The sequence below is a fragment of the Peromyscus californicus genome, unplaced genomic scaffold (assembly GCF_007827085.1).
Source record: "Peromyscus californicus insignis strain IS unplaced genomic scaffold, ASM782708v3 Scaffold_8__1_contigs__length_139910024, whole genome shotgun sequence".
Classification (NCBI taxonomy): Eukaryota; Metazoa; Chordata; class Mammalia; order Rodentia; family Cricetidae; genus Peromyscus; species Peromyscus californicus.
Window position 1 is genome coordinate 29,704,980 of NW_026294606.1, and position 17,933 is coordinate 29,722,912.

The 17,933-nt window shown below is 42.8% G+C and overlaps 1 protein-coding gene across 5 annotated transcripts in view; it reads left to right on the forward strand.

Annotated features, from left to right (window-relative positions):
- The window catches only part of LOC128103300 (enoyl-CoA delta isomerase 2), a 36,178-nt gene extending 19,060 nt beyond the window's left edge, over positions 1-17,118 (forward strand). For all 5 annotated transcript variants that reach the window (XM_052727552.1, XM_052727553.1, XM_052727554.1 and 2 more), the window contains 8 exons: positions 100-198; positions 524-712; positions 2,438-2,507; positions 5,053-5,152; positions 6,448-6,568; positions 10,173-10,262; positions 11,696-11,839; positions 12,448-17,118. In XM_052727552.1, coding sequence (XP_052583512.1) covers positions 100-198; positions 524-712; positions 2,438-2,507; positions 5,053-5,152; positions 6,448-6,568; positions 10,173-10,262; positions 11,696-11,839; positions 12,448-12,603 — 969 coding nt within the window. In that variant the 3' untranslated portion in view covers positions 12,604-17,118. The remainder of the gene's footprint in view (positions 1-99; positions 199-523; positions 713-2,437; positions 2,508-5,052; positions 5,153-6,447; positions 6,569-10,172; positions 10,263-11,695; positions 11,840-12,447) is intronic.
- Positions 17,119-17,933: the final 815 nt, after the last annotated feature.

Genomic DNA, 17,933 nt, shown 5'->3' on the forward strand with positions numbered 1-17,933 from the left:
AACTGGTCAGGAATACAAAATCAATGAACTCTTAGGTTTCTAGAACCACTTTCTCAAAAGCTTTCTCTTTTATATTAACTACCTCTGTGCTCTTTATAGGCCACAGACGGACCCTGTAATATGCCTAAGCCAGGGGTGTTCGACCTAGTCAATAAAGCCAAGTGGGAAGCATGGAATGCTCTTGGCAGCCTGCCAAAGGTAAGTTTGTTGACTGTTATTAAATAGACCTCACTAGAAGCTTTTTTCCCCACATCTAATCTCTCTGAATAAGCCTTTGAATTGTTTTTTTATTGCCCCCCCCCCACACACACACACTAGATTGGTCTTGAACTCAACAATTCTTCTACCTCAGCCTCCCAGTGGCTGGAATTACATATATGGGTCACCTGTCCCATGATCTTTAAAGTCGTGATGTACCTCTGTTGAATCAAAGGCTCTGTTCTTTATTGCATAGTGGTGTTTATTAGCATAGTATATTTCTCAAATTGCTTATTTTAAAGACTGAGGTCTTTGTCACCCACAGGAAACTGCCAGGCAGAACTATGTGGATCTGGTGTCCAGTCTGAGTCCCTCATCTGAAGCCTCTAGCCAGGGAAAGCATGAAGCTGATGAGAAAGTCCAGGAGTCTAAGGACATTGTGGTGACCTCTGAAGATGGCATCACAAAGATTGTGTTCAATCGACCCACCAAAAAGAATGCCATAACTTTCCAGGTGATGCTCCTGCACAGGGCATGGACACATTTTTCTTTTTCTTCTATTTCTTTCATTCATCAACTGTAGAATTTCAGCATTATTCCTATTTTTGTAGAAGATTAGATAATTTGGCTTAACTCAGCAAAGTTGGGCATAGTTTAGAACTTGAGAGTTTCTGGTAGGTTCTACATATCCAGAAGGCTGTGAAGCTTTGCTTTGAATGGAAGCACAAATCAGTAAATCAGTCTAAATGAAAGAGCATTGATAGGAGATGCACAGGACCCCCTAAAGAGATCATAAATCCTAAGTCTTTTCCATGCTTGTGAACCATTTGTGGGAGGGAAGCAGGGAGAGAGACGTTATCTTCAGCAGAGCAGTAATAGCCCAGTTTGAATGAGCTGCTTCTGAGGGCAATTTTGAATTTCCCCTAGAACTACAATGATAATAAGTTAATCACTTGAGCCCCTCCCCCTGACTAGAGGGAGTTTATCAGATGCTTGGAGGTGAACTAGGAGTCAAGGCTGCCATCTGCAGTGTGGAACAGCATGCTCATTTGAAGGCTTAAGAATCTTGTAAAGTTGCTTGTCTGCCTTCCAATTAATAAGGCTTGTCCTGAGTTACTTCTGTGTAAGCAGGGTAGTATAGCTACACACTGTAACAATAAGACTCAGGACTTCCTGAACAGAGGACCCTGACACTTTTATTTAACAAAATAGTCCGAGCAGGTTAAGTTGGTTAACTTGGTAAGTTCTTATAGCTGATAAGCAGGAGAATCTAAATTGATCCATCTCTTTCCTGGCCCTGGCTCTGGCTAGTCACCTTAGCTGCTGTATCTCCCTTGCTGTAATTCTCAGGAATTATTTCCTGTCCCCTGCCTTGAGGGAAACAGTCACATCATTATTCACATATTAAGTACATGTTTCTATTTTTCCAGTGTCTTTAGAAATACCCACCCTCCTCATAACTCTAACCCACATTGAATCTTATTAAAGTAAAATCTATACCAATTTTGAAAACACACTAAAACTACAGCAAGATTTTTCAGAAATGTTCAGGGCCAGTGCCCTTGGATCCCAGCACAGAGTCTCAGAAATCCAGCCTCTGCGTTAGTTATTGCTTCCCAGACTGCCCAGGACACTTCTTGTTCCTTGAAGCCCCAGCTGAGATGCTGTTTCAGGGACAGTTTTCTCAGCCACCTTCCCTCTCACCTGCTGCAGCAACCTCAACAGTTCCTGCAAGCTGTGTGCTACCTCTTCCCTTCCCCCACCCCATCCCTGTTGGGCACAGTAACTGTCCAGCTGCATGACCCCAGGTCTGTGTCTCTCTTGTTCGCTTTTGGATACAGTGGCTATTTAGTGCACCTGTACATCGTGTGCATCCAGCGGTTGTTAGAGGAGCAGAAATCCTCTCAGGCATCTTCTTTTTACAATTACTGAGGCTTGAGAGAGGACTCAGTGCTTAGGAGCACTCTCGGCTCTTAGGTTTCCCAGCCACTCACAGGGTGATTTACAATCATCTGTACCTTCAGTTACAGGAGATCTGACACCCACTTCTGACCTCCAAAAGTGCCAGGTACTACACAGTGCATAAACATACACAAGGCAAAACACTCACACATATAAACTGAAAGAAGAAAGTCTTTAAAAAAGTTACTTTGGCACTGTGTTGAAAGAGAGTGGCTCAGTCCACTGGATGATGGATCTTATTTTTATCATTCTTTTCCCTATCTTTCCAATCACACAGATGTATCAGGATATTATACTTGCACTTAAGAATGCAAGCACAGACAACTCAGCCATAACTGCCTTCACAGGTAAGCCCATTTTCACAGACTTACTCAGTTTCTATTTTAGGGACTCTCTTATTAGGTAGAGAATTGGTATTGATTGAAGGTCTTCTCCAGTGCTTCAGTGGTTTGATTTATAAATGTAGCATGTTATCATGCACATAATAAAATCACTCTTTGATAATACTGATAAATCATAAGCCCCAGCCTGACTGACAAAGTAAAGCTTGTGGTATCAAAAGCCACAACAGAAACAACTCATCTGTCCAAAAACAGGTTGACTTTGAACTATCTGTAGAAAAGAAACGAATGCTTGATACATGCAAAAGTATGGATGATCCTTATAGAATGGCTTTGTGAAATTCATGAAACGCAAGAGTGCATATTGCTGGGTTCAATTTATATGTCTTATGATACTAGACAGAAATTCTACTCTGTGGATGGAGTCTGAACATGAGTGCCTCAGGCAGCTGGGATGGCAGGGTAGAAAGAATATCTGGAACATTCTGAGGTCTTTGTAGTTGTTTTTCTTTGTTTTGTTTTGTTTTCACTCTTTGGAGGCATGCCACCCAATTCCCAAATAAACACACAGAGACTTATTCTTATAAATGCCTGGCCTTAGTTTGGCTTGTTTCTAGCCAGCTTTTCTAACTTAAAATATCCTGTTTCTCTTTATGTTTTGCTTCTGGGCTTTTTACCTTTCTTTATTCTACATATCTTTCTTTCCTTCTTACTCTGTGGCTGGCTGGGTGGCTGGGTGGCTGGGTGGCTGGCACCTGGCATCCTCCTCTCCTCTTTTTCTCACTCACCACTCTTGCTCTAGATTTCTGTTCCTATTCTCTGCCCTCCAGCCCTGCCAGTTCTCTCTCCTGCCTAGCTATTGGCTGTTCGGCTCTTTATTAGACCAATCAAGTATTTTAGGCAGCTAAAGTAACATAGCGTTACGGAGTTAAACAAATGTAACGTAAAAGAATGCAGCACACAAAAAAATAAAAAATAAAAAAAAGGAATGCAACACATCTTTGCATCATTAAACAAATATTCCACAGTATAAACGAATGTAACACAACTTAAACTAATATTCCACAACAGGTGTCAGTACAGTAGCCCATCTTAACTGAATGCTCCTTTCTGTAGTTTTGCCTCCAAAAATTTCAGTTACATGTTGTCACCCTTGGTCTAGAAATATGTAGAAGTTTCTAGAAAAATTAACAGTATGTTTTAAATAACTCTTATATTTAAATATATTTATTTATTGTTAAAGTTTGTTACTGTAAATACCTTACCTAATCTATATATTGAACTTAGTCACAGGTATGTGCATACAGTTGCCCTCAGCATCCTCTGGGAATTAGTTTCATGACTCCCATCAATATAGAACTTTTCACAGTCATGTTCCCTGTGTAAAATCATGTGCTACTTGCATAGAAGGCCCACAAATCTCAAGGAACTTGAATCCCCTCTGGGTGTCTTATTATGTCTAACACAGAGTGATGCTATGTCAGTATTCATTACATTGTTTAGGAATGAACAGTCATGAAGGGAAAAGCTTGTGAATATTCAGTACAGATGATTTTTTTTGTCCTCAAATATTTTCTGTTGGTTGAATCCACAGATGTAAAACCTGAGGGTATGGAGGATCAACTGGAAAGGAGAAAACACAATACATATTGTAGAGCCTGGTACTATCCCCATGTTTCAGGGATTTTTGGACCATCTTAGAATGTATCCCCTGAGCATAAGGGGGAAACACTGTGTCTTCTTTTGGCCTGGGATCACTCCTGTATTTACAGTTATCAAAACTATTTAAGGGTGCTAGGGAAGTAGCCTGAGATAGAGTGCTTGCCTATCATGCAGGAAGTCCTGGGTTTGATCCCCAGCATGGGCACTGTGACACAGGACTTCAATACTGACAATCAATGGGTAGGGGCAGGAAATCAGCAGCCCAGGGTCTTCCTCAGCTACATGGAGAGTTTTGAGGCCAACCTGGGCTACTTCAGATCCTGTCTCAAAACAAAACTCATTAAGAAGTAATGGTTTCATTGTAGGCAAACTATACTTTAATAAACACACACCTTCAGTGGCTCTTAACGTAGAGACAGTGGCTCGTATTGTAATCTAGACAGCCCCACACAGTCTGGCTTCTCATCTTGACTATACCAGCTCCCCCTGCACCCTGTTTTTTCTTTGCTTCAGCCCTGGGGGCTCTTCTTACAGTCTTACAGTTGTACAGACCCTGGAGACCTCAGACACAGAACCTCATCTGTCCTGTTGCGTCTCTGCTAGTCTTGCCTGCTCTTCAGCTCTCAGTCCAGCTGTCCCTTCCTGAGTGAGCTCCACTCTGAACACCCCAATAGACCAACCCTGTTCTGTAGTCAGACCACATGTCCACCTGTCATGTTGTAGTCACACCATCTGTATTTAGTTATGTTCTTGCTAGTCCCTAGTGTGCAAATGAGGCTCCCTAGTCTTCTACTAGTGCCTGGCTGAGCCCTGCACACAGCAGATACACAGCAACCCTGGAATGAGTAGATACACGGAGGACCCATGGCTCTTGATTGACTGTTCGCAGGAACTGGCGACTACTACTGCAGCGGGAATGACCTCACTAACTTCACTAGTGCCTCTGGCGGAATAGAGGAGGCAGCTAGCAGGGGTGCTGTGGTACTGAGGTAAGAGTAATGTTTGTCTGATCCTAGAGGGTTCATTCTTTTTTCCCCCATGTTTCATGTGCCTGTGGTGAGCATGTGTGTGGGTACGAGTGCATGTGTGTGCATGTGGAGTCTGAGGTCGATGTCAGACATTTTCTTCACCGCTTTTTGTCACAGTTAGGGTTTCTGTTGCTGTGATAAAGCACTATGACCAAAAAACACTTGGAGAGGAAAGGGTTTATTCCCTTTACATTTCCACATGACAGTCCATCATCAAAGGAAACAAGCTCAGGAACCTGAAGGCAGGAACAATCCAGAGACCATGGAGGAGTACTGCTTATTGGCTTGCTCCCTCCTGGCTTGCTTAGCCTGCTTTCTTATAGCATCTAGGACTGCTGGCCTGGGGGTGGCACCACTCACAATGGACTGGGCCCCTACTTGAATCACTAATTAAGAAACTGCACTATAGACTTGCCTATAGCCCAATATTATGGAAGCAGTTTCCAATCAAGAGTCTTCCTTCCCAGTTGACTTAAGACTGGACGGCACCCTCTTCCACTTTAGTTACTGAACCGAGATCTCTCAAACCCAGCGCTCACTCACATGCTTACTCTAGGCTCCCATTTCCAGCTTCTGAGACCAATTACAAGTAGGCCTCCACACCCACCCAAAATTTATGGGGATTTTGAGAATTCAATCTCTAGTCCAGTCTTCACACTTGGCTAGCAAATGCTTTAACCAATGAGTCGTTTCCTCATCCCTCCCCCCAAGAGGGTTCATTCTTAACACATCAGTAAAATGCCCACTTGTCTGTGCTGATGCGCTTACTTGTGATTCCCGGTCAGATCCCCCTCTTCCTCCTGCTGTCTACATGAGGTTGACTGGAAAGTGTGAGGTGAGAAAGAGGCAGAGGGAGTCTGAATTCTTGTGCAGCGGGGTGAATGGACAGTGCCTGTGAGTGCTGGCTGTACTCGGGAAGTAGTCTTGAAAGGTGCTGAAGGAGGTTTGAGGCTTCGGCTTCCTATCCCAGTTCTGCTGAGTCTCTCAGTCCCCCTGTGCTGTAATATGCAGTCACACATGTAGTCCCCCACCATGGTCTCTCAGGTCACACCTGAACTCACTGCCCAGGGTATGAATTGGCCTTAGCCTGTAGGATCATGACCTGATATTCTATTAGGTGCCATTTACAGGGATCCTGGGCCAATCTGGGGAGGTGGCCTCTATAGAGTGATGTCATATCAGATTTATGCATTCCTTTCTATAGTTAGTGGTGCCATTTTGGGATGTTTAATGCTTTCCTATTTCCATTTCTTTAGGGAATTTGTAAACAGTTTTATAGACTTTCCCAAGCCTCTGGTTGCAGTAGTAAATGGCCCAGCTGTGGGAATTGCTGTCACCCTTCTGGGACTGTTTGATGCTGTCTATGCATCTGACAAGGTAAGTCCACTTCCACAAACAAAGGTCAATCAGTGAGTACTTGCATTCTCCTTTATGGTGACTATCACAAGGGGTTAGTGGGTGTACTGGTTAGTTTTTTGTCGACTTGACACAAACTAGAGTTACTTGTGAAGAAGGAACCTCAACTGAGGAATTTTTCTCCATTAGATTGGCCCATGGGCATGTTTGTGGGGCATTTTTTTGATTAATGATTGACATGAGAGGGCCCAGCCCACTGTGGGTGGTACCACCACTGGGCAGGTGATCCTGGGTTGTGGTAAGAAAGCAGGCTGAGCAAACTGTAGGGAGTCAGCCAATAAGCACTGTTCCTCTATAGTTCATGCCTCTGATTCTGCTCGAGTTCCTGCCTTGGCTTCCCTCAATGATGGACTGTAACCTGTAACCTAAACAAAGCCTTTCCTCCTCAAGTTGCTTTTGGTCAGTGTTTTATCACAGCAACAGAAAGCAAAACAAGACAGTGGTAGGATGCAGTAATTTAGATAGTTCATAAAGACTTAGTCTAACTTGACGATTTAGGTTTTTCCTTCGATGTTAATTAATGTTACTAAACACCAGTATTGTTGTGAACATTGCCCTATTGTTGATTTTTATTACTCTTTACTCTTTGGTTCTTTTGGGGTCCCTGCTACCCAGCTCCCAAATAAATACACACAGAGTTTTATTCTTACTTATGAATGCCCAGTCTTAGCTTGGCTTATTTCTTGCCAGCTTTTCTTAACTTAAATTACCCCATCTATCTTTTGACTCTGGGCTTTTTCCTTTTCTTACTTCTGTATATCTTACTTTCACTCTTACTCCATGGCTGGCTGGGTGGCTGGTGCCTAGTGTCCTCTGCCTTTTGTTCCCCCTCAATGTCTTTATTCCCAGATTTCTCCTCCCACTTATTCTCTCTGCCTGCCAGCCCCACCTGTCCTTTCCTGTCTTGCTATTGGCCATTCAGCTCTTTATTAGACCAATCAGATGTTTTAGACAGGAAGAATAACACAGCTTCACATAGTTAAACAAATACAACATAAAGGAATGCAACACATCTTTGCATCATTAAACAAGTATTCCACAGCATAAACAAATGTAACACAAATAAATGTAACTGAAAGTTTTTGTAATGCAAAGAGAAGCTGGGTATAATGGTAGATAGATACAATCCTAGGACTTGGGAAGAAGAGGGGCTAGACCATCAAGAATTCAGTCATTCTTGGCTACATAACAAGGCTAGCCTCGACTACATGAGATCCTCTCCCACACCCTTCCTTACCTCCCCCTCCAAAAGGCTAGCAGGATATGATAACTCATGCCTATAATCCCAGCACTCTTCTGGAAGGCTGAGGCAAGAGAACTGCTCTAAGATTGAGGCCAGCCTGTGCTACATTTGGATAAAGACCCTTTATCCAAAACATTATTTTTATTTAAAAGGAAAGATAATCCACAGACCTGTAAAAATTCTTTGCATGATACTTACTTGTAACCTGCGTCTATAAAGAATCCTTACAATTCAAAAATATTCTTTAATAATTTAACTTGAAAAATAGTAGGGAATACTGGGCAGTGATGGTGCATATCTTTAATTGTGGTGGTATTGTGTTCCCCAAAATATTTTGCACCCTAATAAACTTACCTGGGTCAGAGACAGAACAGCCACTAGATACAAAGGCTAGAAAATGGTGGCACTCACACCTTTAATTCTAGCATTCCAGAGACAGAAATCCCTCTGGATCTCTGTGAGTTCAAGGCCACATTGGAAATAGCCAGGCATGTGACACATGCTTTTAATCCCAGAAAGTGAGCCTTTAATCCCAGGGAGTTACGGTAGAAAGGAAAGCTATATAAGGCGTGAGGACCAGAAACTAGAAGCATTTGGCTGGTTAAGCTTTTAGGTTTTGAGCAGCACAGTTCAGCCGAGAGCCATTCGGATAAGAGGACACAGAGGCTTCCCTTCTGAGGAAACAAGATCAGCTGAGAAATTGGCCAGGTAAGGTTAGCTGTGGCTTGTTCTGCTTCTCTGACCTTCCAGCATTCACCCCAATAACTGGCCTCAGGGTTGATTTTATTAATAATACTCTTTAAGATTCCTGCAACATTTAATCCTAGCACTCAGGAGGCAAAGGCAGGTGAATCTCTGTGAGTTCAAGGCCAGCCTGGTCTACAGAATGAGTTCCAGGACAGCCAAGGCTACACAGAGAAACCCTGTCTTGAAAAACAAAACAAAATGAACAAAAAAATAGTGGGAAACATGTTAGCAGTTATTTCATCAAAGGTGCTACTACACACGGCTAATAAGAATACAAGAAGATTCTCAATATCACTAGTCATAAAGGATACATAAACTGAAAACATGAGGCACCACTATGCACATAGTGACATGATTAGGTTACAAGGACTTCTCCTAGTAAAGCTGAATAAGGACATGGACCGGGTGGCGCTCTCCTACCTCAATGTGGAATGTTGATGGCACAGTCACTCTACGCACATCTACTTCTTTTTGGTAGAATAAATCTGAAAAGGATTTTGTTTCAGCTTCACTGAGGTATTATTGACAAGTGGGAAATGTATTATTATATCAAGCAAGTTCATGGTTGTGACTGACCCTCCTGATAATGGCCACAATACTGGAGACATTAGTAAAAGCGTTAACTGGCATGTACACATGGTAAAAGCAACCATAATGAGAAAGAGGCTACCAGTTTGCAGTGCATGAGTGACTCCCAAACCTTATGCCAAGTGGCAGGAGCAAGAAACACAGGTCTTATTGTATCTAGGATTCCATGCATGTAACATTCTAGAAAAGGGCAAAACAGAAGGGACAGAGAGCAGATGCATGGGGACGGTAGAAGGAAGGGATTGCCCACAGGGACCATTATGCTGTGGGATGGTCTGTATGGCAATTGTGTTGCTGATTGGTCAATAAATAAAACACTGATTGGCCATTGGCTAGGCAGGAAGTATAGGCGGGACAAGGAGGAGAATAAAGCTGGGAAGTGGAAGGCTGAGTCAGAGAGACACTGCCAGCCGCCACGATGAGAAACAGCATGTGAAGATGCCGGTAAGCCATGAGCCACATGGCAAGGTATAGATTAATGGAAATGGATTAATTTAAGCTGTAAGAACAGTTAGTAAGAAGCCTGCCACGGCCATACATTTGTAACCAATATAAGTCTCTGTGTTTACTTGGTCGGGTCTGAGTGGCTGTGGGACTGGCAGGTGAGAGAGATTTGCCCTGACTGTGGGCCAGGCAGGAAAACTCTAGCTACACCATTAGGGGACTTTTGGGGTAGTAAATGTTTTCTCTGCTGAAATTGTTGGTGGCAACATAATTTACATATTTGTGAGACTCCATTAATAACATACTAGAAGTGAATTGTGTGTGCATAGTATAACACATAATTTTAATTTAAATGTCCTCATCAATTAAGAATAATGAGCTGGACATAGTGGTCCACACCTGTAACCCCTCTCAGATAGTTAAGTTCCAGGCCAGATTGGGCTACATAGCAAGACTCTGTCTCAAACACAAACATACAATTGTGGATTTAAAATCAAATAGTAATTTTTAAATGCTTTTCTTTTCTCCCCCCATCCCAACCAGGCAACATTTCATACTCCATTCAGCCACCTCGGCCAGAGCCCAGAAGCATGCTCCTCCTACACTTTTCCAAAGATAATGGGCTCAGCAAAGGTAACTCAGAAAAAACTTAAATTGTAGTGTGTCTGTCATCTTTGTTGCCAAGGCAATCATGTACTCTGTTTTCTTTCCCTTGGGCAAAGCTTGCAGGGTGACTATTTGCTCAGCAACATGAAGGAACCCAACTAAGGGGAGAGCTGATGTAAGGCAGGGGTCAGGATATTTTCTCTGCAGTTCCTAATGCAGGGACAGAGTCTGACACCTGGTGGCCTAGAGCTGGAGCACTGGTGGCAGCACAAGACCTTGTCCTCCACAGCTGTGTGACATTCCATGAAGGCCCAAGACTAGGAAGCCTTTACAGATGTGATCAGCTCAGAGCCACCTAACTGTGTGAATGAGCAGCATCCTCTGACATGACATGGTGACGACATCCTCTCTTTGGGGCCATGTGAAGTGCCAGAAGTTGCTGGCTCTTAGCAGCCCAATGAAGTCATAGTCCCTGTGACTCCCAGAGCTGACTTTTACCAGTTGTTCTGCCGTGTGCTGAGACTCCCAAGGTGGCCCACGGGCTGCTCCGGTTTAGCTCTGTATTTGTGCAAATCCAGTTGTCTGTGTTTCGAGGAGTGACTCCAAGGACACTAAGGACTGGAGACGGACAGAGGGAAGGACTCAGCAGACACTGGTCACCATCTCAGTGTGGTAAGGGAGCCTGTTTGGTGACTATTAGATGGTTTGTTGTGAATGCCCCCCACGTGCACACATATATAGTACGTGTCCGTACACTTCTTTAACCTCATTGTGCTGTCGTCACAGAGCCTGAGTTTTTAATCAGTTAAGCTTTGAAAAGTTGAGCAGAACCAGCTCTTCAGAGATAGAGCATTTGGAATTTGTTTATGGTTGTTGTTGTTGTTTTTTTTTGAAAAGAAAATGCAACTATAGAAAGAAAATTGCTCATTGGCCTCGGTTTTTGTAGAAATGCAATGTAAGCTATCCCCATGTCCCTTTATTCACATAGAAGTCATTTGAGTATGTGCAGAGAAAGAAGACATTCAAAGTTCAACCATTAGGACAACTAGTAAGGAATGGATTTTGGATTCCTCAACGGTTGACCATATGGATGTAGTTTTTATGCCCTGTCCCGCCCACCCCCCCCCACCCCCCCCCTCCCCCCGCTTGGTTATCATTTACAAGGTTTAATAGCTACTATGGCTTCAGGTCATTTCTGCCCTAGGCTTCCCATTCTTGCCTCTCCAAGGCAGACCCTCACAGAAGCGTTTGCTGTTCTAGCTTCTGGAGAGACAGAACCGGTTATGGCCTCAGCTGTTTGAAAACCCTTGCCCAGCAAGGCCATCAGCTTCCCTGTTCTGTGAAAGACAGGCAACCTTAAGAGCCATGAGTGCATCTGTGTCTCCCCGAGGCTGACTGTCCCGAAGTCAACTGAAGCCTTGCTTTATTAAGCTAGGGTCACATCTTGCTTTGCATTGCAGGCAACTGAGATGCTTCTCTTTGGGAAGAAGCTCTCAGCAAGAGAGGCTTGGGCTCAAGGCCTTGTCACTGAAGTTTTTCCGGAAAGCACCTTTGAGAACGAAGTCTGGACCAGGCTGAAAGCATATGCGAAGCTCCCGCCAAACGTTAGTATTTGTTTTTCACTTGTGGGAACATGGAAATCATTTCCCAAGGGGGAAATGTGCCTTAGGAGGACACATCCTAAAAAGATAAGACATGTGTTCAGTTGCTTTGAGCACCTCTGGATTTTGTATTAAAAGTTACTATAATGTTGGGAATAGTAATTTTTTTTACAAAGAACTTAGCAGATAGACATTGCATTTCTGTGCTACAGGGCAAATAGGAGATCCTTCCTGGGGGTGACTCCAGGAGGATGCCAGTAGACACCCAGCTCTTTGACTTTGGAATTCAGGTGGGAGGTGAGGAGGTTGGCTATATTTAGGATCCTCACTCTCCAGCACTTCCGTTTGTGTATGTATTGCTCTTCCATCCTTGCTGGTGAGTGTGTGATCCTGGAACCAGAAGCTTTGTGTCCATCTAGGGCTGTTTGGAAATGTACAGGAATAAGACCTATCGCCCACAACTACTAGCGTCCTCTCTGTATATATTAAAGGTGTACTCTATTTTATATGTCTCAGTAAAATCTAATAGGATACATTCATTACAGTGGAGGGCAAGAATGGACTAATCCTATTTTTGTTGGAATAACGTATTGCTGGTTTTGTTTCATCAGTCCATGAGAATTTCCAAGGAGTTAATCAGAAAAAATGAGAAAGAAAGGCTCCATGCCATTAATGCCGAAGAGTGCACTACCCTCCAAGCAAGGTGGCTGTCAGAGGAATGCATCAATGCACTCATGAACTTCATGTCCAGAAAAGCAAAGCTGTGAAGACCACCACAGCAGTTAGACTTCTCAGAGGAAGGGTGTGCTGCACGTTCCGGTTTCTGGTATTTGAATGACACACACTGCACTGTGTCTTTTCCTTGACTAACATGGCAAGTGTGATGAGAATGACACACAGCACTGACAAATAAAAACTTTCATAAGTCAAGCCTTAAGAACTGGGGTGGGATTTCGGCAATAGAAAGTCTTACATTGCTTAACATGAATGGATGCTGCCGTGAACCCCAGGGTAGTCTACATGGGGAGCTGTTTTGAAAAACGTTTACAGCCTTTCAGGCTGAGATCATATCTCTGACACCACGATAGCAGTTTATCATCCACACATAGTGGCTAAGTAAATTGGGCCAAACAGCAACAGTCTTTAGATCACCTACTTGAGGTATTCTTTGAGTTGCATTTTCTTTTCCAACCATCTGGCAAAGGAGGAAAATAAATAAGAATCCACTTCTCTTAGGGTTTCTATTGCTGTGAAGAGACACCATCACCACAGCAACTCTTATAAAGGAAAACATTTAGTTCGGGCTGGCTTATAGTTCAGTGGTTTTGTCCTTTATCATCATGGCAGGAAACATGGTGGCATGTAGGCAGACATGGTGCTAGAGAAGGAGCTGAGAGTTCTATATCCAGATCTGTAGGCAGCAGGAAGGGAGAGAGACATATGAAAACTCAAAGCCCTCCCCCAGTGACACACTTCCTCCAATAAGGCCACACCTACTCCAACAAGGCCACACTTTCTAATAATGTTGCTTCCTGATGACCTGGCATTGAAATCTATGAGCCTATGGGGGGTCTTTCTTTTTCAAACCACCACACCACATCTTCCTCAATACACACCTACACAATTTACTCAAGATGCAAGACAAGAACAATAGGTCATGTCATTGGAAAAGCAATGTTCCTCATTGGCTTTACCATCCTCATTCTTTAGTGTGGTGTTTTGTAAAGCACCTATAAGATACCTAACCTTCTAACTTGACATTTTGATTAATGCCATCCATGTCTTGATAGACCTTTGATGAGCTAGTTGAAGTCCATAAAATTGACATAGAATGTTGTGGGATATTTGATCACACTGTGAACCCTGAGATTGCATTATTTAAATAAAAATTAACTGTAGGCCAAGAGGCAGAGCAAGCAATCAGTTGACTGGAAGTAACCATGGAGAGTAAGGGGAAGTCGGGAGGTCAGAGAAAGAGAAGCACAGGAAGTAGAAGGGACGGACATCCAGGTGGAGGAATTTGGTTTCAGATGGTGTAGGAGAGAGCCCTCTTTCTGATACCATGGCAGAGGAGAAAAGTCAGCCAACTTCTTTCTCTACCTCTCTGAGCTAGCAGGCTTTCACCCCAGCATCTGACTCTTGAGTCTTTATTGGTACAAGAAAAAGATACTTAGTCAAAAACAGTATTTGCCCCCCTATGTGGAGTCAGCTGAGGCAGCAGTGGTGGACATGAAGGCTCCCCTGGGCAGAGGCCTCAACAGCGAGGTGGCAGTGACTGCAGAGGCATAGTCAGCAGCTGAAGCAGTGGTAGGTTCAGGTGCAGCCTCTCTACAGCAGATAAAAAACAATAGGATATTTTGCTTACTAAAATATTGCTACTTTTTTATCTTTCTTTCAACAATTAGGTTCCAGGTAGCTATGTCAAAACCTGCAGATACTTTAAGTCTCAGTTTTTTATTCTGATAATCTTAGCCTGCAGTATTCAGTTTTATGAAAATGTGAAGAGAAATAACCATTGATGCTTATTAACAAATTACTGGTGCCTGATGCCCATCATATTTTATCCCTTGGAAATGATGAAATAAGATGAGATTGCTACTGCTGTTTCCACAGGCTGAGATCCTAAGACGGTGAGAGTGGGGCCTTTCTAGAGTAAAATGACTATGAAGTACCAAAAATTCAATTAAGAAGCCAGGCAGATTCAGATAACACAACACCCCAGAAGCTAGCTACTGCCCAAACCTCTTATTCCCTACAGCCCAAAAGCTCTGTATAAAATATGGAAAGCAACTATGTGAGAATCCTTAAATTAGGAGCGGATATGAGGGGCTGGAGAGATGGCTGAGTGATTAAGAGGCATGGCTGCTCTTCCAGAGGATCCAGGTTCAATTCCCAGCAGTCATGTGGCAGTTCACACCCATCTGTAACTTCAGTTCTAGAGCATCCAAGCAGGCACATATGCGGTGCACAGACGTTCATTTGGGCTAAACATTCACACACATAAAAAATGAATCTTTTTTTCTTTTTTAAAGAAAGAACTCTCCTTAATTCTGTGCTTGAACCTCAAGTCTCAGGTTTATGAACAGGACAGATGCACACAAATATAGCAAAGCCTTGGAAAATCAAAGTGGTATTGTCACTACCACTCACAGGAAATCAAGAATGAGCTTGTTGTCTGAATCACACTAGGTTGGTGACTTGCTAAAACAGTCTTCCACAAAGACCCAAGGGCCATACAAGGTTATAGTCACAGTGCCCAAGACACTGTCTACACTCATTTGGCTTATAAAACTCAGACCATTCTCCCTGAAAAGGACAAGGTGTGTCAATCCTGAGATTACCAGAGGTTGGAATTGTCACACAGACCAAAGCAATCTTTTTTTGTTTGTTTTTTTGTTTTTGTTTTTGTTTTTGTTGTTGTTGGTTTCTCGAGACAGGGTTTCTTTGTGTAGCTTTGCGCCTTTCCTGGAACTCACTCTGTAGCCCAGGCTGGCCTCGAACTCACAGGGATCCGCCTGCCTCTGCCTCCCGAATGTTGGGATTAAAGGCATGCGCCACCACCACCCAGCCAAAGCAGATCTTTTAGCTGTCCTAAATGGCCAGGAAAAATCATACTTGATTACATGTGAAATTTCAGCTGATTAAAAATAAAGCCAGCTAGAAAATTTCAAATGAAAAAATTTCTGAAGTATAACTCCAAATAAACACACACACACACACACTCATTCCATAATATAGTAGGTGTGATGGCTCTTGTTTGTCAACTTACATGTATCTGGAATTAACCAAAACTCCAGCGGCTGGATGTAACTGTGAGAAATTTTTCTTGATTAGATCATTCAAGGTAAGACGACCCATCCTAAATCTGAGCCATGCCTTCTGGAGGCAGCCTATAGAAAGGACACAGAAGAAGAAAGCTCTTGCTCTTTGCCTGCTTGCCCTCTCTTACTGGCAAGTTCATCCCTTCACTGATATTAGAGCCCCGTTCTTCCAGATTCCAGTGTATGCTGAAGACCATCTGAGATGCCCAGTCTTCTGGACCTAACAACTATTGGATTCTTGAACTTTCTGTCAGGAGACAGCCATTGTTGAAATAGTTGGACTACAACCTGTAAGCCACTCTAATATAAAGTGTGTATGTATATATATACTTTCATATATATATATATATACTTTCATATATATATATATATACTTTCATATATATATATACTTTCATATATATATATACTTTCATATATATATATATACTTTCATATATATATATATACTTTCATATATATATATATATATATCTTATTCTAGAGGAACAAAAACTCATCAGTTTTGTTCCTCTAGAGAACCCCACTGATACAGGAATCTTCCATATGGCTTTCTCAAGCATCTTTAGTGCTCTCCCCCGACCACTCCTGCTCTGCCCTCCCCTCCCCCACCACCCCATTCCCTCTAAACCTTTTCTGTATTCTTCCTCTATCATACAGTTTTGGGGGTTTTGAAAGTGAAGACCAATTCCTTACAGGGCATATCTTTTAAATTTTTGCACAGTTAAATGGGCTTTAATTTTAGTAGAAGTAGAGCACTAGAAGAAAATTGCAAGCTTTCTTTTGGAGTGCAGTTAAAATTTTCCCTAAAAACTGTAGAATTACTGGCGGTTGTCACTAGGTGGCAGTAGAAGGACTAGGTGACTTCTGGCTGACTTGGAAGGCCTGGGGGAAGGAGCCGGTGGAATCACTGATTGTGTTTGCTAGTGGGGATTACAGGGCGTCTCTTGGCTTCAACTACGTCAAAGCACCACGACAGGCATTACTGTCCAAATCAACTCTGAGTAGTGGAACTGATTTTACAGCCCACTGCTAACTGAATGTGTGGGCAGGAATTGGTATGAGGACAGATATCAGGGTAGTTGGAAGGCTGGTGGCTCCTGTGTGTTTTCTGCCCCTTGGGCATTAATTGGAATTCACTTTTTTCTATTCAGACTGATGGGTATGCCAAGCTCCTTGTCCCCAACTTTTAACTTGTGCCTGAAGAAGTCATATGAAATCATACAGTTGTTTGTGGCTCCTTAGAAATCCACAGGGAAGTGATACAAAAGCCCTCATAGATAACAAAATGTGCTGACTCAAATCCCTTATAGAAAATGGAACAGCTACCCATATTATCCTATGTACCTTAAATAGTCCCTGCATTGGCTATAATATGTAAAACAGTGTGAATGCCATTGTAAATACTCAGTAGACTGTATTGGTTAGGGACTAATAAACAGAAAAATATGTGCATGTTTAGTACAGGTTCAATTTTGATTTTACAAATATTTTTGATCTGTGGTTGGTTGGATCCACAGATGTGGAACCATAAGATGGAAACAGAATAGTTGGTCTTTATTTGGAAATATACTTGGAAATGCCTGCACCAATGGCCAGTAGGGGTGCTGTAAAGATGTTTCTAGCTGGGAAAAAAAATGAATAATAGACTAGAAGACAACCAAAGTCCCTTCTAGACCTAGGATGCCATTGTCTATAAACACAGCAATTACAATAGCCATCCCCCACCCCTTACAATGAGCATCCCTGGGGAGAAGGAGTTCCCACATGAGCCACAGCTCATATCAGGCAGCTTTGGGCTAGAGAAGCTGCCTCATCTGCCCCTTCCTATGTTCCCCTCACTGCTCTGTGCTTCCTCCAGGGCCTTTACCTCCACAGTGACTTCACATTTACTCGAGAGTTTATTACATCAAGGTCTACCTTCTAGTCTTCACTGAGAACTAGTCTGGCTGTGGAACATCCCTTCTCTAGGACCTTACACACAGTAGGAGCTCAGTTACTACCTGAATGTCTACCTCTGGTCCATTTTTTTTTTCAAGTTCTCTAGAGGCCTGTTGCTTTCATGACCATTTCACACTTCATTGAGCTACTCCTGGTTTTCTGTAGCTCACCTGAGTGACAGGTGATCAGTCATTTGAGAAATCTTCCTTTCAGCAAAGTTGACGCTTCATTTTGACCTTCCTGGACTTTTCTTGAACTTGTTCTTTCTGCCATAACTCCAGTGTCTCAGGCTACCACCTCCATTCAGGGGAGAGTTACATATACGATAAACACAC